The sequence below is a fragment of the Rutilus rutilus genome (genome assembly GCF_951802725.1).
Source record: "Rutilus rutilus genome assembly, chromosome: 2".
NCBI lineage: Eukaryota > Metazoa > Chordata > Actinopteri > Cypriniformes > Leuciscidae > Rutilus > Rutilus rutilus.
The window spans coordinates 14,789,481-14,814,586 of NC_140210.1; the positions used below are offsets into that span (position 1 = coordinate 14,789,481).

Consider the following 25,106-nt stretch of genomic DNA (forward strand, 5'->3'; position numbering starts at 1 on the left):
AGTCAAACTGAAATATTCCTGTTCAAATACAGACGAGGCCTCAATGTTGTCTTTCACACACCAGCAAACTTCAGTCATGACCAATGGCTACACACACAGCTGCTTGAGTCCATCTGTCCTTTCCACACTCATTCAAACACACACACGTACACAGAGTTAAGCCCGTTTCTTCAGTGGGTCACTTTAAGGATGTGTCTGTCAGAGCTGTTGATTTTGGAGCTTTAAGATTCAGTTTCTCAAACGCACACGTTGAGTAAGTATATGAGACCAGCTTCAGCTTCTCGGTAATCTACAATTACAAAACACAGATTGAAAATCTCATAGAGAACAGAAAGAGAGGAGGGAGATGGTGTGGTTTTCCAGTCACACTCAATCTGCCAGTGGGAATTACATACAGCCGTCGAGGATTTCCTTCTATAATTTACTGCTTAACGATCACCGCAGTTTGTGTGTGTGTTTGCACGGGTGTGTGTGCGCCTCACATTTGTAATAGCAGGTTGCGAGTCAGCCTTACCAGAAGTTTCCCTCGGCCTAAACCACCATGAACCAATCAATAAAACTCAGCCCAGAGCAGCTGTTAAGATGTCAGCTTTACATATCTGATTACATTACATACAAAACACAGTCAACATTATCATCTCCCTCTCTCTGTGTGACCTTTCCCATAATTCCACTCTCATACGAGTTCTTCAGGAACAAATAATCATGGTTGAAGGGAGATTTTGTTTGAAGGCTAATGGAAGGTTCTGTTAACGCCTGACCAAGCCATAAAGCATCACAGAAGGGTTCTGCCGTCCCGCGCAGTATTCCTCATGTCTAAACCGCATATAGACACTTCGGGGGATCGTAAAGACACTGATTTACCGCCTCGTTTGAATGTATTCAATGACTTTGGTACAGTTCGCAGTGTTTTATATTTTTGAAAAACGCTTTCTCTCATTGATGCTCATTTTTCCTGCCTGCTCTGTGGTTGAAATTCTTGTCATGGGATTTTCTTATTGCAATTTCAGATGCTTGTACACACACGCAGAAGGTTACGTATGCAAGCATGAGGGCCAAAGCAAACATACAAATAAAGTCAAAAACTCTTGCAGTAATCATCAAACTATTTTCTGACTCAAATTCACTTTGAAGAAACATATTACAATATAACTACAATGTAACATTAATGTAATAACATGCTAATTTAATTAGTCATGCACCATAGTATTTATGCCAAAGAATACCATACTTTAAAGAACACCTTGGTACTACCATGTAAAAATTTCAATGGTACATATCCCTAAAAAAAAGAGTAAATGCTGGCAGTGTTATCTGAAAACACAACTGAATATTATATTCATACATCAAGGTCAAAAACACAATAAACAGAACTCAAATGAATTTTTCTAAATGTATTACAATGTAATAAATAATGAACTAACATGCCAATTTGCTCTATATCATGGCCCTTAATGATTACCATATTTAAGTGGCATTATATTTATGCCAAAGAATACCATACTTTAAAGAAATACCATGGAACTATTAAAAATGTGGTATTTCTATGGTACATATGCTGGCACTGTTATGGTTAAACAAATCTGAGCATGTACAGACAAACACTAAAGATGCAGACATTTTAAATCATAATAACAAACTCCAACAGAGAAACCTGTAGACTGTGGGATCAAACTACCATGAACTACACAAGTATGTCTGTTAGATTATCTTTGAATGATGTTCCACTCCATAATGCATACAATTTCCAAAGAGGAATGTAAATGTGCCAGTGAAAACAAATATGCATAAATACACATTCACACAAACACACTAACTCGCATAAATGGAAAATCCCCTGACTTCACAACAGTTCAATTTAAAACTATGAAAACTCACACGTAAGTGTGTTTACTTTCAGCAGTGCCACATGAATGAACACACACACACACACAATACACATACACACACCAGTCATGGCAGGAGGTTCATTAGAGTCAATGCTATTGATGTGAATGAAGTCATTAAGAGATATATTATTCACGCCTCATTTGATTCCTATGGACCACCGTACACCCCGAAAACATGTATCCATGACAGCAAGAAAGCACAAAGACAGGAATTCAATATACACTCCAACCAAAACACACAAACATTCACACATGCTTGCATGTGGTCTATCATGCATCTATATAAGCAAACACACACATAAATGCAAACAGTTTTTTTTCTCCATATGATTATGTTCAGATATCCAGACCTTTTTTTTTTTCTTTTTTTTTTGCTGAAACAAACATTACAACAAAAATATGTTTAATATATGCATGGCCATTGGAAGTTATAAAACATCTGTTTTTTCAATACAGTGTGTACCAGTGTGTGTGTGTGTGTGTGAGAGAGAGAGAGAGAGAGAGAGAGAGAGAGAGAGAGAGAGAGAGAGAGAGAGAGAGAGAGAGAGAGCGGTTTGATGTCATTATTCACCCGTGTGATAACAAGTTGCTCTACACCCACAAAAATCCTTATACATCCACCCGCTCGCATACACGCGCACACACATATTTTGAATGCAATAAAATCTCACTGGATGTCTCAATATATCAATGTCATACCGGCATAATCTGCTCACTCTGAGTAATTCATCACTGAGCAGTGTGTATGTCCCATGATCACACACACACACACACACACACACACACACACACACACACACACACACACACACACACACAGTCCACCCGCAGGCCATACACAATGATCGTACTGTATGGTGAGGCTGCCATCACAATAGAACTGCAGAAGCCTTTGTGTATCTGTCAACCCCTGTCTGACTATCTTAATAGATCACACACTCAGAGGGTAAGAGAGAGTGAGAGAGAGAATATAGCAATATTTGTCCATCTGTCCATAGTTTCATAGTTTCTAGAATAAGGGTGGGCAAGTGAGCGCATTACCCACCCAACAGAAAATCAGGGGAAATAATATGAAGTACTAACTTGTGTAATTAATTATTGCCTGTGTAAGTCTGTTTTTTAAAGTTTCCAAGGTAATTCACATACCTATTGTTTTTTATTCTTATTTTTATTAAAAATTCTTTTTATACATTTACTGTATTTTTCTTCTAGCATTGTCTAATAACTATCATATATTTGTATCATTTTCTTTCTTGAATTACATTTTTTGGTACAATTAGTTTCTTACTTTGTCTTCTATTTTTCATTGTGAATTGTGCATTGTGGTGAACATATTCAATCATCTTTTCTTGAAAATGGCCAAAAATAAAGATTTTTCATTTTGTTAGCGAGTGATACGAATGGCAATGTCAGCACTGGAATTTGAAGATTTAAATGTCAACATGAAATGAAAATGATTTGCCCGATCAATTTAGTAAATGTGTGTTGTGAATGATTCATCCATGCATGTTCCATTTTTAAAAAACATTTTTGACCTCCTATTGTGTAATTAAAATCAAAATGAAAATCAACGACAGACTTCTCTGTTGGTTACATATGCCGGACTTTGTCACCTCAGGCAGATTAAACCCTGTTTCTCTGCGATTGACTGCAAGCTTGTGTTAATATCTGAGTGCAATGTCCACATCCAAATATCCTATCAACAACCGATGGGTAGAAAAGTCCCCGGCCCACTTTTTTTTTTTTTTTATATAGTTCTTTACACTCGGTCACTACAGATGTGTACAGATACACTACAGATGTGTGTCTCAATAACGAAGAAAAAATATCTGTTGCTACTTCTATTTCACTTAAAGGGATAGTTCACTTTGAAATTAATTTTTGATATGTTTTAGCTTACCTCAAGGGCATCCAAGATGTAGGTGTCTTTGTTTCCGCAGTAGTTTCAATTTTGATATTTTTAGGTCAAACCGTTCTTGTCTGTCAGTCATATAATGCAGGTCGATGGACACTGGCTCAAAACACAAGCACAGAGTCCAAATTAAAACAATTCCCCATCGTCCAAATGAAACAATTCCCCATCATAAGTACACATTGATGGCCTAAGACACGAAACGAGCGGTTTGTGTGAGAAAACGAACAGTATTTATATCGTTGTTATCTCTTGAAAACAGCACACGTCCAAATGATCTGACGGCGCGGGCGGGTATAGATATATACATAGATGTCGCCTTGGCTACTGCAGTTCATTGGAACGAAACCGTAGCCAAGCGACATCTAGTGTATATATCTATACCCGCCCGCTGGCGGGTATAGATGTATACACTAGATGTCGCCTTCGCTACTGCAGTTCATTGGAACGAAACCGTAGCCAAGGCGACATCTATGTATATATCTATACCCGCCCGCGCCGTCAGATCATTTGGACGTGTGCTGTTTTCAAGAGATAACAACGATATAAATACTGTTCGTTTTCTCACACAAACCGCTCGTTTCGTGTCTTAGGCCATCAATGTGTACTTATGATGGGGAATTGTTTCATTTGGACGTGGGGAATTGTTTTAATTTGGACTCTGTGCTTGTGTTTTGAGACAGTGACCATAGACCTGCATTATCTGACTGAGAGACAAGAACAGTTTGACCTAAAAATATCAAAATTGAAACTACTGCGGAAACAAAGACACCTACATCTTGGATGCCCTTGAGGTAAGCTAAAACATATCAAAAATTAATTTCAAAGTGAACTATCCCTTTAATGTTATACGTTTGCTGTGGTTTATAAGTGGCGGATTTTGTTATAGAGCAGCAATGTTCTGTCCTGTGCAACTTTTATCAGAAGGTCTACTCTTCATTCCAGTGATATTGCAAAATTGAATGCATATAAATGCTCCAGATACACATGATAGCTGCATTTTTGTTTTATTCGAATCCGCATTCATACGCATTCTATATCAACTACTCTTTATTGTCATAATTTCCAACACATTTTTTAAAACTAAGTTACACCCTTTTTTGAGTGAATTTAAAACGGCAACGGCAAAAGTTTTATTGGATACATTTTCCTTAAATTCTACACCTTCTTATATTGAGTTGTCCACTTCATACATCCAAATGCCCAAGCAAGGATGACATTCTGTTAATACCATTGGGGTTGAGCAGACATTCAAAGTTTTTGTGTTTGGTAGTGGTTTAAGAGGTCATTCCTCTATGTCTTATATGGACTGAAAGCTGAGCATCTTAAAAACCCTTCAAAAGCTGGAAGGCAAATTGGTGCTCACTTCAGCTGCTCTTTTACTTTTCTCCACTCTCTCCATCTCCCTCTTAAAACATGGCCCTAAGTCATGCGTTTATAGAGCGAGAGAGAAAGACTTGGTGTGAGTGTGTGCGTTTGTGTGCTCGGGTCACATTGATAAAGGCTGTGTCTGTGAAAGCGTGCTAGTTTTAGTGTGTCTAAAAACATATTGACCGGTGAAGCATACCATCTGCAATCACAGAAAGCCAATAATGCACTTTACACAAACACATACCACTGTCTGCACACTTGCTCCAAAAGATTATTCATAGTTGGCGTGCTGCTCTTTTTCCAGTTCTGTCCATCAGACATAAACTTCAATAAATAGTCAGTCACCACTGTCTGTCAAACACAAATATTTGCCTAACCACACCTATATCTCCAGAGCAGCTAGACACCATAGTGGAGAGTTTTATTACACAAAATCAAAGAAAGATCAAATCCATGCATGCTTTTAGACACAACATTCAGTAAAATAGAAATGACTCATCAATAACTCCCCCTACATGTCTGCCAACTGACACGTTTACTTAGCTATCGAAATGGGGACTTTCCATTGTTTTGTATACTGCTTGATATAAATACTAAAACCACACCTCAAGAAAACCATACTTTTTTTTTTTTTAAACAAATGAGGATGTCCCCAAAAGGAGGTCTTCTTAGATTCATCTCACTTCTGGGTACAAATTTGTCACCAAAACATATGATTTAGTATCACACACACACACACACATAAAACTGGCACAATTCCAGGGCCACAAATTCATGTCACTTGATAGAAGCAGCCAAATTAGACTGATTCCAATAAGTAAAGGAAGTGTAAACATGCCCTCATCCTCAAAGACTATCAACAAACTATGCAATGTAAAGGACTACATTAAAAAAGACTATATGTAGCGATGAAAAGAAATGGTTTTGTGGTGCCACCCACAGTGTTTAATTGGCCATCAAGCATAAAAATGTATGACGTCTGACATTTAGAAAACAAACGCATAACACTTCAAGACTAATTGTTTTGTACATTGTTGGGCCTCTGCAGCTCAAAGAAATCTTAATACGTAACAATGTTTCATCTTACAGGAATGTTTGCTTTTGTATATTACTTGCCCTCATGACATTCAAAAGAATTCTGTTCATCTTTGAAACACAAATGATGCTATTTTTAATGAATCCTGACAGATTTCTGTACCGCCGATGAAAGTCCTTTCCACCAACGCTTCAAAGTTAATAATGCCATTGTAAAAAAATTCCATATGAATCGAGCAATAAACATGGATCAACACACATCCATAGAGCACATTAAATATGGTAAACAGATGCTCAACCGTTCTCAATGCGCAGGAACAAACCTCTTTGGTTCTTGTGAATTTCTTTTACAATGTCTTTATGATTTTTTGGGTGGAATTGACTTTCAACTGAGGGACACAAATCTCTCAGATTTGTATAAATATATCTTCATCTGCGTTCCAAAGACAAACGTCTTATGGGTTTGGAACAACATGAGGTTAAGTAAATGATGACAGTTTCAAATTTGTTCTTAACCCCTTGAAAACAACTGATCTACAGAATGAGAATTGCTGCTTTATCGTTTAGCACATTAGGTGTGATCTGATAAGCATTTAGTTTTGAAATCACTGACGCCTCATGCATTCATCTGACACTTACAGTGACAAATTCCTACACAGACACCGACGCGACACAAGAGAGACTTCTGAGCAGAAAGAGACGTCTAAAATTAACTGGCCCACATGAGCAGATAGACATTACCACCCAGAGTGAAACAACACACACACACTAACACAAACACACACACATGCAAACACCACACTGTGTAGATGCACATATCAGTGGACAATTTTATGTTGTTTGCAGAGTTCAATTGTACATAAAAGTATCAGTGCACACCGTGTGTGCATTTGGGCTTGTCTTTAGACTTTTGTGAGTGTGTCTAACTACCACGGCAGTTGTCGACAGGTTTAGGTTTATTGAGAGAGAGTGTTTTTATAGGGTGTGTAAGTGTGTGTGTTTGTCTGTGTGGTGTTGATCCATGTTAAGCTCTTGCAGTCGTTATATCTGTGTGTCACATTCCCGACAGTTCCTGCATTATTTTTAGAGGCCGGGGGATTTACACAGACACACACATCCAGTAAACCTAATCTCGATGAGAAATACTGTTTTGCACTGACACAAGTTCAAATCGAGTCTCCACAAGATCAAGTTCAACTCGCAGCTCATTTTAACTTTAAACATATTAAACTGATGCAGATGTCAAATCGTCTTCTACAAAACACGCTTGAAAACTTCTCTCAAACAAAGAAATTTCCATTTGCTTTGAGTTTTTTGACAAATTGTTCTTTCTTTCTTCGCATTTGGTACAAATTACACGAATCTGGTACGAATACAAATCGCATAAGGGTACCTACACCTTCTGAAAAATGCCTTCGTATTTTCACATAATCGCTCCGTGTGCATGGAAAGCGTTGATTAGAAAAGTTCAGTTGTCCGAACCGCATGCTGCTGGGGTCTTATAACTAGGCCAAACTCATTCACAACCCAAACGATTACTAGTCAGAATGAGAAACGCATCAGAAGAGGAAGAGACCTCATAGAGAAAGAGGTGATGAGGAGGAAGTTGGTTTTGTAAAGGGCACTGCAATGACCGACGTTTTGAGGCTCTTAGGAAGGAGCTGGCAAACAGAGCGTAACGTACGTGAGAGAAATCATCAATGGAAATGAAGTACGTTTTCTGGAGAGTGGGCTTAGTGGTGGGAGAGGGGGATTATCTAAAAAAATTCCTTTCAAGAACTTAGGTTTAAAAGTACATTTTGTCTCTCCGGCAAATCTCTTTTTCTCTTTCTCTTGCTTTTCCTTCTTTTCTTTCTTACAAACACACTTCCGAATGGTGGTATTATGTTGCATGTCTTCATCATAATAGTGAACTGGAGAAGTGAGATTACAGTGACCTAACATGGGAGGAATTCCTGGGAGAGAGACTCAGAGTGAGCGAGACAAAGGGAAAAATAAAATTAACACCTGCTAGACCCACATTCCCAAGTGAAAACATTTCTATCCCAAAGGAAAACATACAGTAGAGGGAAGGAAAGCAGAGGAAAAGAGAAAGAGAGAGAGAGAGAAGCATCAAATCCACATCCATTGAAATGATCAGGGCCAATTAGTCCACATCTGTCAGTTCAGCACTACACACACTGACAGACAGGAAGAGGTGAGCGATTGAGGTGCTGAAGTCATGACATACACACTCAGACACACACTATACACACATATATTTAAGTAGCACAGGAAGTCAAGCTTGTTTGGGTCAGAACAGGTGGTATAAACTGTCAATGTGAGCTTGATAAGAAAGTTACTGAGCTAGAAGAAAACTGTTGCACATGCAGTAAGTAAAAAGTTCTGAGTTAACTAACAGTTTGCCCCCAACATTTTAATTTTCTCACCATCCTGTTGTTCCAAACCCATATTACTTTCTTTCTTTCTTCTGTGGACAACGAAAGGAGTATTTTTTAACAATGTACTGGTTGCTCTTTTCCGATTATAATGAATGGGTAGTGGAGTTTTGAAAATTCAAAATGGATGCAAAAACAGGATAAAAGTATCCTAAAAATGGTCCGTTTGACTTATTGGCTACTATCCAAATCTTCTAAAGCCATATGATATCTCTGTATTATGAAATTTCAGTGGCTGAATTATTATGATTTGTTCTTCACACAAAGATATCATATGGCTTCAGAAGATTTTTAATATATGGGACAATTCATATTCCATGCACTATGGATAATTTATACTTTTATGGTACTTTCACATCCTTTTATTTGATGTTTGAAAACCAGTTCAGTACATTCTTCAAAATGTCACCTTCAAATGTCATAAAGGTTTAGATCAACATGAGGGTAAGCAAATGAATATAATTTTCCCTTTAACTCTCTCTCTTGCTCTCTCTCTCTCTCTCTCTCTCCCTCTCTCTCTCTCTCTCTCTCTCTCTCACACACACACACACACACACACACACACACACACACACACACACACACACACACACACACACACACACACAGGCTTATCTAAACTACTGACTTCTTTGCCTGATATAGCATTGTAGACTTGCATAAAGACACATTCCATAAATGCATGTTCAACAACCATGTCAAGACCATCGTAGCAATTTCCACCTCACTGGAAAAAACAATACAGGTACAGCTGCGGGTGACTGTGCCTTGTGTACAAGAGGGTGTGTGAGTGTGTATGAACACTTACAAATCCAACAGTGATTCTAACTAACACTTTTTAGTTAATTTTACTTAATGTCTTACCTTAATTGTAAAAATCTGGTAATCTGTACTATTCACATACTATGCTTTGTTTACTAAGAAAACCCAAGTTAAGATTAATTGATTGGTTGGTTTGAGTGTGGTTTTTGAGGCGGGGAAAATCTTAATGGACTTTTCACTCATTTCCTCCACTTCTTGAGACATAGTTTTATGAAACTTTTATTGTGGTTTTTGGTGGGGGGTTTTCTCCCCTTTTCTGAGCTTGACAGCCCCTGGTCACTATTAACGGTTCAATAAGAGACATGAAGGCGAGTAAATAATCAGTTGTGAATGTTGTCCGTGTCATCTTAAATCATTAACTCCATATGGTAACAACTGATGCGTAACCAGTAAATAAAAGCAGGTATTCTCACTCATAACTATTACAGTTCAGTTTAATCAGTTCATCACCTCTTTGCAGCTGACACCTGTCCTTCTCTCAAAGATTTGCTCCTCTAAAAGTTCATTAGTTCATTTCTCTCTCCCCCCTGCTGAGTAACGGCTTTTGGGGAGTTCACTTACTCTCTGACACACACATACATGCATGCACAAACACACTTTCATCTCCCTGTGCACACTGACCCAGCGCGGGGAGCCTCAGGCTTTTAATTGCTGCCATGGTGATTCCCTTCATTCTGAAAAGACAAGCGTCTCCACCCCTCTGCTTAGCACGTCACTCTCACTGCAGTCACACTCGTTTACCGCTACCGCCCCGTCAAACTCATCGCCCCTTTCCCTGCCCCTCACCCTCTCAACCTCTATGAAGAGATGGAAAAAAGATAACATAAAATGAACGTCAGACATCATTTTTGGATAATATTATACCAATGAAACATTTACTCTTCACAGTCATTTGAAGCTGTTTGGGTCATTTGAAATTGTCTTTATTATGTGGGAATGTGTGTGTTTGTGTGTGTGTGTGTGTGTGTGTGTGTGTCTGTGTTTGTGTTTGTGTGCAAACACTGCAGCAGCATAACAATGCAATGAATCATAAAAACATGCAGAAACCCTTTTACAAGTGAACTTTTGAACTTTTCATGTTAACCCCCCTTAAGACAAAAGTCAGGAGAGCCTTATTACATTTGTGCTTTGTTTCAACAGGTAGAGTGGTGTCATTCTCCTCTTCTCTCCTCCTACCCCCTTTTTAAATGCACATTCCTGCAATCTCTCTCTCACACACACACACTCACACTCACACACACGCACACGTGCACACACACACACACACACACACACACACACACACACACACACACACACACACACACACACACACACACACACACAGAAAACTCTAAATGATGACATATCATAGACTGATGTTTTTATATAAAGCTAATTAAATTTATTTATTTTATTAATTCCAAATGAATGCGTCTAAAGAAATATTTACCAGATTTTGGGGACAACTTCAGGGGGGAATTATAGCAAACTACATGCAAGAACATACAATCTTCATATATTCTATATTTCAATAAGAGATCAATCAAATAAAGATATATATTTAAAAAAATAAACTACTCATTTGTTCATTTCTGTTTTTAATTAATTTAATGTGCCAACAGAATATGCCTTTTTTAGCACTAACCTATCTGTGAGAACCAAGGAAGACCACACACTGTCGAATGAATTATACAAATTTATAAGACTGAAAGTGAGTAATTGCCAGATATATCACTTTTCCCTAAAGGTAAGCCTTTAATTCAGCCGGCAGCTTGAGTAAAAAAAAAGAAAAGAAAAAAAGTACAATTTTCCCAAAACTAATTATAACCCCGTATCCTCAGAGCCCAAAGGAAAAAAGGTCAATATAAATCTCCCTGGTTCTCTTTTGACTTGTTAAATTCAGGCGTCTCATTTTCATCAGGTGTAGCGTCAGCTCTGTAGCAGTTATTTAAGGAGTGAAAGGATGTTGAAGTGAGAAAAAAAAGCCAGCATTTATCTGGTATCCAAGCAAACACCTCCAGAAAGACATACCAAAGAGTCTTTATATCATTCTGTTACCTGAGGACACACACACACAAATCTAGCGCTCCCTGAGGCAACGAGTTCTGACACACCCTTGTATCACCCTGCAATTAGGAAGCCCGCTTACATCATCCCTTAAGCTACTGTTATAGACACACACACACACACACACACACACACCCAGGAAGCCAGCAACAGAGCTGACAGACTCATAATCAAGTGTCACTGTACATGTCTGCCTCCCACCGTGCCTGATCATAAATGGGCAGGTTTAGAGCCCCAGAGACTAAGAAGAGGATCAGCTTTTCAGGCTATGGGTGGTCTTCAGGAAATATTTGGTAATATCCCCTCTTTCAAAACAATCTCTCTCCTCCTCCTCGCTCTCTCTTTAGGTGGCCATTATGATGCTGTTTTATGATGATATAATGCCTCACTGTACTTGTGCAGGGCCCTGAGCAGGGGGCCGTGAGACATGACTTAGTAAACGACTCATTTTGCCTTTGATTTAAAAGCTATAAGAACAAATTCAAGAGTGAGCCGCTCGAGTGTTCCAAGAAACGTAAAAAGTAAGCCTTTTTCGTGAAGCATTTTTATGAGAATGTGATGAGATGATAAGCTCCACTGAGAAACCAAATGAGCTTACAAATGTTAAAGCTTAGTGATTTGTCTGCAACAGCTTGTTATGTGCTCTAAGTAAGTTTTTGCTTATGTTTCACTTTTTGTTTTGTTTTTTCTATTATATATATATATATATACACACACATATACACACTCACAAACACACATTCTACACATCAATAACATCAAGAACATTGTTGGATTAAATCCCTTTCCAAATTTCCATGCATTATTTGAACTGTATACATTGCAACCCTGCAAGAAGTAAACAAAATTCCCCTAATTAAACAGCTTTCCCCATCACTTTATGACTTAATCTTACATATTTAACAAAGACGTTAGCAAAAAAAACAGCAAATGACTTCTCATCTCTCACAAGTTTCATTTCATAAATTAATTAAAAACTCTTAATAATCAGGATCAAAATCAGACAAAGCAAAATGAAACAGCTAGCTTGCAGATTAGCTAAATAAATTGAAAACGTTAAACAGTATTTGGTTAAAAATTGTGTTTAAATGTTCACAGCCCTGAGCTAAAAATTGCATGTCATACTGCATGTTGTACTGGAGTACATTTGGTGAGTGCTAGCTGTTGTACAGGACTGAAATTGGTAATCATTTAAACCTACAAATATTTGTGTGAATAGCACTCATCAGCAATTAATTTGGGATTTCCGTTTCACACTTGGTGTGAATAGGCCATTAGCCTGGTGTGGTTGCTTATTACTATTAGTATTTTGAGAGAAATTAACTTTTTAACAACAAGTTGAATTGCCAGACCCAGTTGACAGCTAGTGGTGTGATTTCAAAATGGCGGCCCCCTTACGCTCCATGTAGAATAAAACAGCTTTTTCTCATTTACGTTTACACAATATGAATGTACATGACTTTAAACATTTGTCAAAAGTACTATTCACTTATTTATATCCTTTAATAACAGTTTAATGAGACACACATGCACATACACACAAGGTGTGGTCCTTATCAGTCAGGGCTAAGCCCAGGTGCTCAGCGTTAAGCCACCATACAACTTTCACCAGTGACCCTAAGGACATCTCACCTTTGCTCACTTAACCTCTGGACACTTTACACACACTGGCTAAACGCAGGAATTTACAACTTAACACACACTAACATAACCTCCCAAGTATAAAGGAAAAATCCCTTTAAAGGAACATATGGAGGTCTTGTGTTTGTGACTAGAGACTACCTAGTAAAACAGTATACAGACGAAGAAAGAGAGAGACAACTTCCACACCCTGCTGCCCTCATGTCAGCAGTTAATTGGCTAAAACAACGGAGCGATTAACCAAGTAAAATAAAAGATGTGATGGTTGTTAGTGGTTGAAAGAGAAGGGTTAAGACACAGAGGGAGAAAGGAGAAAGAGAGTGAGGGTGATTGTTAGAGAATTCACATTAGCAAAAGCCGATTAGAGGGCATACACTGAACAGGATCAACTGTGTAAGCCAGAGAACAACACTAAGCTTTCATTCAAAGACTCAACCCTTTCAAAGAGATCCTGATTTGTGCAGCATCCAAGACACACACACACACACACACACACACACACATATACATACATACATAAATATACACATACATACATACATAAACACACACACACACACACACACACACACAGGGTGGCAGACATTCCTCTGCGAATAAAACTCTGTGAGAACTCAGATCTTTGTGTATCAGAATGGGTGGTGATTATGGGTGCTGTAGAAGGACAAAAAGCTCGGCACCATTCTATGTTTCTCACACAATGCCACTTAGACATGATCTATTCAAACTGGGCAAGTCTGACCCATAAACATGACACACTCTCTAATGAAAGAGTCCTATGAGCCCTTTCTGACCCCCCTTGTCCTTTCACCTCATTGTATCATACCTTCAACTCGTGTTGTAGTATTTACGAAATGGATAACATGGATAATATGATATTTCTAAATCAATTAAAGAATTGCAGCAGAAGCCAACTGAAATTCAGTTGTCATTGTGATTGTTGGCTATAAAATTTCATTTGTATACATTTTGCTGTAGATCAAGGTCAGATGTAAAGCTTGCAAGACAATACTACTCATTTAGCTGGGTTATGAAAAGGCTTAAACTACATTTCTCATCATTCTCTGTGACAGAAAGTGTATGTGGGAAACCAGAGTCGGTTGTTTCGTTATTACACGTCACGCATTCAAGTCGGAGACATAACATGGATAGCCTAAATAAAACAAAAGAACTCACTCATATAGATACATTATCTTTATTTTAGATCAGTGTTTCCACCATGTTTCGAATCGACATGGCCCTTCCAATATCAACTTGCGCATCTAGAATTTTGAGTTTCTCACTTGAAAAATACGACTTTATATGCTCAGAAATCAACGTTTTCGACTCCACTTGATAGGGCAAAATCAATTACATATTTGATCATTTCATGTGGTTCTACAGGCTGTAAAAGTGTCCTATCCTTGTCAGGAAGTAAAAGAAAAAGAGAGAGAAAGAAATATGAAACTGTCCATTGTTGATTTTATTCTGACCAAAGTCACTTGAATGCACACCAGATTGTAATTACGACTTGCAAGTAGGAATTTCCCAGGAGGACATAGAGGTGGTACTACACAATGTAACATCCTCATAAGTAACAGTACAAGCAAAACAGTATCTAAATGTTAATTTATGTTGTATTTGATCATTTATTATCTTACATATGATTATCAGGCTTGTGTGTTTTCATATGGCTTTATATGACACAGTTTAAAAAGCTAAATGAGACATATTTACAAGAGCATACTGAGAAAAAGGTTTGGTCTATTTAAACAACATTTTCTCTGAGCAAAGAAAAATAGACTCTGGTCAAGAAAAAGGCCAAACCAGCAAAACACATACTGTACAGTGCACACACACACTTCCACAAACACCCACACACAAATTCTCACACACCACCGAAACTACTCACTGCTGTGTTTGACAAACTTGAAAACCTGACAAACTAAACACCACAGAGGGCGTGAGTGTGTGTTTGCATCCAGTCTTGGTTGACCATAGGAAGTCTGTGATTCAGTCATCCCAATGTCTCCTCTTTCTCCGTTTGTGTCTCAATACTTAGCGCAACCTTCCTAGACAACATTTGTAGGTATCTGCGATGTCCAAAAATGCTGTCTAGGTAGGCAGCCTGCTAGGTTTGCAGATACAGCCACTGCCTCACCTCACTCTTCTAAGGTCAGGGAGTGAGGAAGTGACTCGGCAACCGTACACCAATCAGGGAAACATTACGTTGCCACGGAGATGGAAGGAAGCGGTAATTAAATAATGACAGAGCTGTGGCTGAAGCCTGTTATTACTGAATTACACATACGCATACACGTGAACACACATACACTTTTACTTTTGTGTCACCCTCACCCTGTCAATCTCATACACAGTCTCCATGTGTAATTTTCAAGCAATGTTTGCTTTTTACACCTCTTGTGTCTGGTGTGTGTCAATCCTTCTTTGTGTATATTCACTTGTTTGTGTGACTGTGAGTGTGAGAACTCAAAGTGAAGAGGCTCTGTTAGGAGGTTAAAGATGACAGCAGTGCTGAAGAATGCTGACAATTCCACTCCAGCGCTGCTGAACTCAGTTCTATTCCCTCAGAATGGCCTACTGTGCCACTGTGTGACCAGAGCCAAAATGGAGTCCACTTCAGAGCAATTACACTCCCACGCTTTCACTCAGAATAGACGACTGTGCGACTGAGCAAGTGGAGCCAAGATGGAGTCCACCTTCCAGAGTTCACACCCCACGCAGCTGCATAATAAACCCCAAATGAACTCACAGCAATCATATTAACAATATCTGAGTCTGAATTGTAGAGGATTTGAAGCTTACAATTAACGGTTGAGAAGGAAAGTCAAAACAAAAGGATGGTGGGCCTTAAATCTGTATTTGTTTCAACAGGATCTTCAATACATTGCAGTAACCACAAAAGTTAGATTACAAGTTAAGACCAACTTGGGTTTTTAAACATACCCAAACTTGTAAACTTGTGTGGCGTCCCCTCTGAGGCATTTAACATCCTTCAGCATAAGAATGAATGTAAAAAAAAAAACATTTTTTCCTCTTCCACTTAAGCCTTGTTTATACTTTCGCCCTGCGTACACTGCGTACCATGCGTACTCTGAACACTCAACTAGCACATGCGTCTTAATATTTTTTGCACTAATTGGTATGTCCACAAGGCTGGCCCAGGCCATTGTTTCAGTCGTAAAAGAAACGGAGGGGACAGAACACCAAATCTGACAATGAGGGGATTATGAGAAACATGCATCTCTAGTTTAAACAAGTCATTTTTTCGGTCATGATATCTGGAGAGAAATAGCGAAGACACAGGACACGGATGAAACTTACTGATGTCGATGCCTGCATTCGTGCATGCTATAAAATGGAGTATACTTTTAAAGGTTACGTGTTCAGCTTGCATATGCTAAGCACTCACGTCAAAACTGAAGTATACTTTAGTCAAAGTACATATTTTCACACTGAGCCAACAGTAGGTTGCTCAAGTACTTTCCGTTACGATTATTATGGGATGGACAAATGAAAAAAAAAAAAAAAAAACATCAACACTTCCCGAAAAGTCAACCCCTCTAAAAGTTATTGTAATATTTGTACACTGTGTACAATCACAATGTTTTGTTGATGTTGTTGTACTCAAAAGACACCATTCATACTCTTAATAACAAAGTGTACGGAAATAGCTTTACATATTTCTAGTTTTCCGTGATAATTCTCCTTTGGACCACTTTCCACATTTCAATGGAAATGTAACGCTGATTCCTTACACTGATTTGCGAGTAAAGGAAGTCGATACCTGACACCCTAAATGTAACAGATTAGCTGATATAACACTAATCAAGAGCCTTAATTATTTAATTCAAGTGCCTCCAGTGGTGTGGTGCTCAGTAGCCGTGGTGATATTGTGTTCTAGTTGCCGTGCTGTTGTGAAGGTGAAACTAAAGACCATGGAGTGGCCAGTGTGGTTGCTAGGATACGGCTGGAGTTTCAGTTACATGCTAACGAGAAATTGCCCACTTCTTGTTACCCGTCACTAAGACACTCGCTCACACGTAAACAATCTCAGGCACAAACACACAACCACACACTCGGCTACCTAAGACAATTTTAAAAAGTGACACGCTCAATCTGAAAGGGACATCTTTAAAACCCAGCAGTGTGTGTGCGTGCTCACGTGTGTGTGTTTGGACAGGAATATAAGCCCCGCGTAGTGCAGTCTGACAGGTCAAATAAGCAATAGAGATTGATGATGCTGCTGTGATTCCCAAATCTAGAGCACTTTTTTGTTGTTTAGAATCCAGTATTCCTGTAATTCTTTAGTTTTTTATTTGTTTAATAAAGACCTCTGTCTCGTCTTCTGTCCAAACATACCGCGTCATCTTTAAAGAACGATCGACTTTGACGTAGGCCAGGTGACTTTTTCGAATTGCCTGAAAACCACATCATGCAAGCATAAAAACTTTTTTGCGATATATGGGAGTTTTTGCGAAATTGATGTGTTTCCATTCGGCGTATTTTCAATACGCAATTTCAATTTGAGGAATTTAAAGGGTAATGGAAATGCAGCTAATGAGGCTTTCAAAACATTTTCATGAGTTCAAAATCTCAGATTTCAGTCTGAAAACTGTTTCAAAGAATCCACAAATACTGAAACTCATCAAAAACACATATTGAGCTGTTCAGACTAAATCACTTATCAACTGGTTCTGAACACTAAGAGTTTAATGGTCAAAGGCCATAACTATGTGGTCAACTGATAAAAGACAGGCTTGTGAATCCCACACACACACACTCACACACACACACACACACACACACACACACACACACACACACACACACACACACACGCAGGTGTTTTTTCTTATAATTGTGGATGGCTCAGTGCCTGGCCTGGAGACTGTTTGTCTGAGACTGTCTCCTGAGTACCGCTCAGGTGTGCGTGTGTGTGTGTGTGTGTGTGTGTGTGTGTGTGTGTGTGTGTGTGTGTGTGTGTGTGTGTGTGTGTGTGTGTGTGTGTGTGTGTGTGTGTGTGTGCCAAAAACCCTCTTTCATTCTCTCACCTATACCAAATAAACTCTATCACACAAAGCAAAAAAATAAAATAATAATAATAATAAAGTAATAACTACAAACAGCTGTAAGCAAACATACAATCTACATTCAAACTCTGTACTACTCTTATTATTCTATTTTCATAGCTATTCATGTAGCTTTATCTGTCCATTCATAACACTGTATTTAAACAATTTTGTATTACCAGAATACCACTATATTCTGAATGTTATTATGCCATAAACAAAAACATACACTACTACATTACTAAATGCCTCTGGACCCAAAAAATACAAACCATTGTGTGTGCATAGAATGTGAACGAGCTTATTCAAACAGCCTCCAGGCAAAAATAATAATCTAACTGAATTTCCTGACATGTTTGAGTTATATTTGCATGACTAAAAACAGAAGAATGTTAATAAAACATGATTTTGGTATCAGTTAGCTTAGTTTTCTTTCTTTGCAATGCATATAATGTTAATATTATTTAAGCTGTCAATCAATTATAATTACATGACATGTCAATTAACACTACATATATTAATATTTGTTTAAATAAAGCCAACTGAAGATAATTCATTCAAAGACATTTATTTTTTAATTAATTTAATTAATTCAAAATTGAGTCCTATTTAAAATATTTTACATTTTATTCTGAAACAACACAATAACTTCAATGCAATACCAAGACATCTATAATATCTGCAGCTGGCTGCATTAAAATTCACAAACAATTCCTCAAAATACTGACTGCTTGCAAGAAGTTTGCAACAGATTTAGGCTGCTATTACCTGTTGCATCTTGCTTAAATATTCTCATTTGCATATTTTAAGACAGCATAGTAAGCAGCTTCAACAGTTCATTTACTTATTCCACTAAAAGCTGTGATCCGAAATCACGTTTTTAACGACTGAAGTCCTCTGTGAAATATTTTATTTCTGATCTTCTGATGAATCTTCTTATATAAGAGATGGCATGAAAATGCCTGAAATGCACAGCATGCATATAAACACACAACACAAGAAACCACACAGACTCTGACATACATGTGCACACATGTCTACAAGCTTGAGGTTTTTCCATTATGAGTCATTGTCACTATGACAACAGGCTATAAACTCTTTTCCTGTCTTCATTAAAATCTGATTATGAATGAAATTAAATCCCCCCCTCCCTCCACAAACACAAACATATACACTCGCACCTAATAACGCTATACTTTAACAGACAGGCAGGCAACACTTTACTCCATTGTATCCGTCTTTAATTTCAAAACTGTTCCCACCAACTCGTGTGAACAGACAAGGCTTAGCAAGTGTGTGTGTGTGTGTGTGTGTGTATGTTGTGTGTCTTTATGTGTGTGTCTTGTGAGCTGAGAGGACTGGGGTTAAGCGTCCACTCCGCAGACAAAAGCCAAACTCTCTACAGCACTGTGACCTAGGAAACGCCGAGCTCGGTAAACACACACACGCAGACACACACTCTGAGATGGCAAACAGTTTGGCTTGTCTAGGGTTTGGTGTGCGGATTAAGCAAGAAAACCACTATGATTTTTCACCCCGAAAACTCGTGGCACATTTCTCAAGAAAACCACACATTCAAAGCCATATTTAAAATCAGCTAAGCGTGTGTGAACCCAAAGCCACCGCTAACAGACATGACAGGAATATGAAGACGTCTGCTGGCATATTCACATATTCAACCTCTCACTTTGTGTTTAAGTTTCTAATCTTCTCACAAAGCTGTTCTCATAACATAACGTCAGTGTTCCCAGAGACTTTATAATGTTTTGCTTTGGCTTGCAAGCGCTGTAACACAAGAAGGCCTGATCATTTTAATTCATGATCTGAGGTTAAAGCTGTAATTTCAGCGCTACTATTACAAATATAAATGCAAAACATAACAGAATTGCAAATATGACGTTTATATTCAAACAGGCTTCCCAAACACTCCCCCTCATCTGTCATTGGTCTGTCAAACAGATAGTCCCGCTCCAAACTCACACCATTGGTTGAGTCAATGTTCTTTGGTCGGGCTGGTCAGGATGCTACAACAAAGAAAACGATGTTTTGATAGTACCTCAGAATATCTTTTTTTTGTGTTCTGCAGAAGGAATAAAGTCATACACGTTTGGAATTACATGAGGATGAGTAAATGAACTTTCATTTTTGAGTGAACGATCCCTTTAACTTAAAAAAAAATTAGACACTTCAGCTGCTGAAAGTGATGCCAAATCTGTCATCTCTTCATCCACATTCCACACATTTAAGAATATTGATCAATATCTGTCAACATCTTATAATTAAAAAATAAATAAAAATAAACTAACACAGACAATTACCATTGTAAGGCATTTGATTTGACTTAATAACCAGTGACGGGCTAAATAAAGGCCACACAGAGACGTCACAAACTGAAGAAATTCCTTCGGTGGTCAGAAACACCCACAAACTCACTTTGAAGGTTTGCACAGTGTGAAACAGCACTAATGATTACTGGATGAGGGATGATGGCTACATGACATGACAACAGTAACTGTAGCAACTATGAGTGGGCATTTGCACCAACAGATATGCTTGTGCCAGCTTGATTCAGAACAGAAAATAAACAAAAAAACAAGTAATGATCCGAACCCCCCATCCATCCCAGCATCTACAAAATTACAATTAAGACAAGACACAACAAGCACAACCATTATTTTTTCGTGCACTGGTCAATTTTAAGATTTTGGGCAATATTGCTTCCATAACATGACCTTCTTTCAGAATAGTGGAAAGAAAACTTCAAACATACACATTTAAGTGTTTATTTTTATTACACTTTATCTAGTTGTGTCTGTAGACTTCAATACATTTTTATGTATATTTAAAGGCTGTTTTCTCAACAACAAAAAAAATTGCCACTTCAGTTGCACATTCACCAAACTTTCCTGTTTCTATACTCATATATGTTCATATATAATTTTCTTGATTCATAAATAAGATTTTATTCCCAAAAACAAGTTGAAAATGTATTATTATTTTTTTGCAATTTCAGAAAAAAATTTAATACAAAGCAATTGTCAATGTATTAGTCACCTAGGGAAGTATAGTGATATCTGTTAGTTATCATTTTTACCCTATTCACCTGTGTCTTGCCTTTAATTCCGAGATATTATCTAATCTAAACACTCTCTCTTTCTATGTTTTTTTCTCACGCCATCTGTTTTTTATTGGTGTACCACTCTTATTTTCGGTTTTTACAGAGTTCTTAATGGACTCTCAAAAATCTGACCAATCTCTCTCTCTCTCTCTCTGCCTTTATGCTTCTCATTTTACTTTCTTTCTCACCCCTTCAAGTCCCTTTCTTCTTCCTTTCCCACTTTCTTTCTATCCAAACAGACACAGCTGTGACCGACCTGCTGTCCGTGAGAAATGTTATCTGAACGTTCTCTCCAACATAACCAATGTTATTCAAAGGTTTTCAAACAGGCCCGGCCTCTGAGGAGACAAAAGGCAGAAATACTTCAGCCGCTACTGTGGCAGCGGCCGTATGCGTGTAACCATAACTCATATTCACACAGACACACACACAAACATATACACGCACACACACGTACAGCAGAAGCCGGGGTCACTAGGGCACCCGGCAAGATGAACAAAACAAGCTCTAGAAGGTTCTGTCACCCGCTACCAGACCATCCCCCTCCCAAAAAAAAAAAAAATTCACACACACTCCATCCAAACACATTAACGTCAAACCTGATCAGAGGGACAGAGGGAGAGGACGAAACCCAAAGAAAGAAAGAAAGAAAGAAAGAAAGAAAGAAAGAAAGAGAGAAAGAAAGAAAGAAAGAAAGAAAGAAAGAAAGAAAGAAAGAAAGAAAGAAAGAAAGAAAGAAAGAAAGAAAGAAAGAAAGAAAGAAAGAAAGAAAAAGAGCAAAATAAAGCAAAACGAGATAGACAGAGTGATGAAAGAGGCAGGCAGATAAAAGCTGCACATGTTAGCCACAGATGTAGACGAGCAGAGATAATCTAATGAGGAGTGAACACTGTGTGTGTGTGTGTGTGTGTGTGTGTGTGTGTGTGTGTGTGTGTGTGTGTGTGTGTGTGTGTGTGTGTGTGTCTGTGCATGTGACATCAAATCAAATAATATTATCAGAAAGTATTATACACTAGCAGTGCTTCCTCTTTTTTCCTCATTGTCTTTTTTTCTCTCTCACACACCTGCTACCATCTTGTTGAAATTGAATTGACAGATAGAACAGAAAAATTCTCCCTAAGAATCATAAAACCCTATATGTGACTGCGCACATACTTTTCATTGACTTCTATTGTTTTTTATATTGAATTTGAGCTAATGATATTTACTATCCCTAACCCTCACACAAACCACTCTGCATTTTTACATTTTCATTAAAACATTATTTAGGATGTTTTCCACTGGCTGGTCCCCCAATGTAGTTTTTATTATCCCTGAGGGGACATTTGGTCCCCATAGGCAAAACTTGACCCACACACACCAGCAATCTGATGCTTTTACAAAGAAAACAAGTAAAGGGTTCCTTGGTACATGTATTAATCTATTTCTTTAAGACTTGATTTTAAGCCCAGCATTTTACTTTAGGTCTCACAAACACACACACATGATAGTTGAGACTGAAGCTCCCAGAGTATTTTTAGGAGACCACACACACAACCATACCATGTCTAGAACATGAACAGTGGCTGTATGCTGGCAGAAACATGAGCGATATGTGCAGCAGCACGCGCGCAAACACACACACACACACACACACACACACACACACACAGACAGACATTTCCTCCATCAACCTCCTGCAAAGTCCGTTAGAATGTTGTTTTTCCTGGTAAAGCAGTTAGCGCTCGCTATCCTTCCTCTCACTCTCTCTGAGCAGCAGATGTTTAAGCGTGTATCTCCTTTAAACTCAATTTAGTCTGTTCATGGTCTGAACCTCCCTTACTGCTGATCCCTAGATGTCCTGCATAACTCAATTATAAGCACACACACGTACACACACATACACTCCGGTCTGGGGGTAATGAGAAAGATTAAGAACACAGATCCTAAGATTTTGCTATATTTATGCTGTTATTAACCTCTGAATTTAATGTCACTATCTTTTGGTACTAAAAAATTAATTAAACCTGAATCTCAAATCAAGTGGAACAGTAGAGAACCAAATAGGAACATTTAAATGTATTAAAAAGTCATCTTGGCAGGAAAGATCTCAAATCCAACTACAGCACAGCAAAATGAATTCATGAAAATGCACCTAAAATAAGTTAATAAATTTGTAAAAGTTACATTAATTAATAAACTTTTGAAAAGAGACAAAAGTCCCATTTTGAAAAAAAAAGGCTACAAAAGAGGAACGAAGAGAGAAACTGTAAAGAGGAGACAAAGAGAAAGAAAGGGGGTGAGAAAAAAAAACAGGGAGAGGAAAGAGAGGGGCTAAACGATAAAGGACTCACAGTCTGAAGAGTTTAGTTGTGCCCAGAAACAGCAACTCCGGAAGAACCTGAAGATTATTCCTGTTGAGACGCCTGCAAACATAGACACACGCAGCAACATGAAATACACAAAACTCACAGCGGTGCAGTTTATGTACATTCAGAAGAGCAAACTTCAATGGCTGTGAGGCACCAGAAAAAGTATATGATGTGCATCAGACCTTAAACTGTTTGCAGAAAGTCTGCTATAACATGGGTGGATTTCAGCTCGCAAAACCTACTGGATTTATCAAGTTCTGAAACACCTGGAATAATGCACCCCAGTGACATTCTACAGAAAACATCAGAAACATCAGAAAAATATGAACACAACACAATAAATATCATGAATATATTCTACATCGGTTAATGTTTACAGAAATATGCACTGATTGTGTTGCACTCCAAAAAAATACTTTATACATTTAATGTTATAAAATATTTCAATTCGGGCCTGCCAGCCGTCAACTTGAGCCTTGACTGTGTGTGTGCGTGTGTGTGTGTGTGTGTGTGTGTGTGTCTGGCAGACAGTGTCATTGTGTGGGGGCATCTAGCAAACACACGCAGACAAAGAACAGCCCGGAAAAACAGATGTGGGAAAAACAAACAGAACGTCTCACACAAAGTGAAGCGAAAGAACTTACAGTGCAAATACACACACACACAAACACATATGCACACACGTCATGAAATAAAATTATGCATATTTGCTTTTTTCAGCGACAATTCAGTGATAAAAAGTAATTTCTCACTCTCTTTTGCTCTAAATTTTCTGGCATATTAATAAACTGAGTGATATTGCCGACTAGTGCATGTATAACAGACATTATGCATGACAATCAGCACATATAATACTCACTGCGCATATTAATGAAGAGTGGCGCCAATGCTGTCTGTGCATTAGATTAATGAGGCTTGAGATTAATCAATAATGTTTTTAGAACCAGAACACAGATCGTTCAGAGCAGCCTATTAAGCATCAGAGTTTTGAGAACTACTAAAATGACATTCTGAAGCCTACTGATAATGGGAGAATGTTAAAATAATACAAAAACCCAATCAAGTTTTGTACTCTTACGTCAGCATGCGAGATTTACCACACATCAATCAAACAAGCCGAAGTTCTAAAGTGAACTCTGCCTCCACAAAGTACAAAACCATCAAGCTCTCACTCTCCCTGTTTTATGCCCTCACTTTCTCTGACACACTCTCGCAAACACTTGCACACTCAAACATCGCAGCCGATGACATCATCGTTGAGCTTCTGGGGTTACATCATTCCATTTGAATATTTAATGAATGATGAAATAATAACGAGGCACACAGTGCTGCACACTCCAGAAATGCCCACGTGTTTCACTCAGGCACAGAGGACAGCCTTCCCTGAGGACCCCGCAGCAGAAACACA

At 38.2% G+C, this 25,106-nt stretch overlaps 1 protein-coding gene across 6 annotated transcripts in view; it reads right to left on the minus strand.

Annotated features, from left to right (window-relative positions):
• The window catches only part of slit2 (slit homolog 2), a 68,081-nt gene that overhangs the window by 35,303 nt on the left and 7,672 nt on the right, over positions 1-25,106 (minus strand). For all 6 annotated transcript variants that reach the window (XM_084392245.1, XM_084392243.1, XM_084392244.1 and 3 more), the window contains exon 4: positions 23,681-23,752. In XM_084392245.1, coding sequence (XP_084248371.1) covers positions 23,681-23,752 — 72 coding nt within the window. The remainder of the gene's footprint in view (positions 1-23,680; positions 23,753-25,106) is intronic.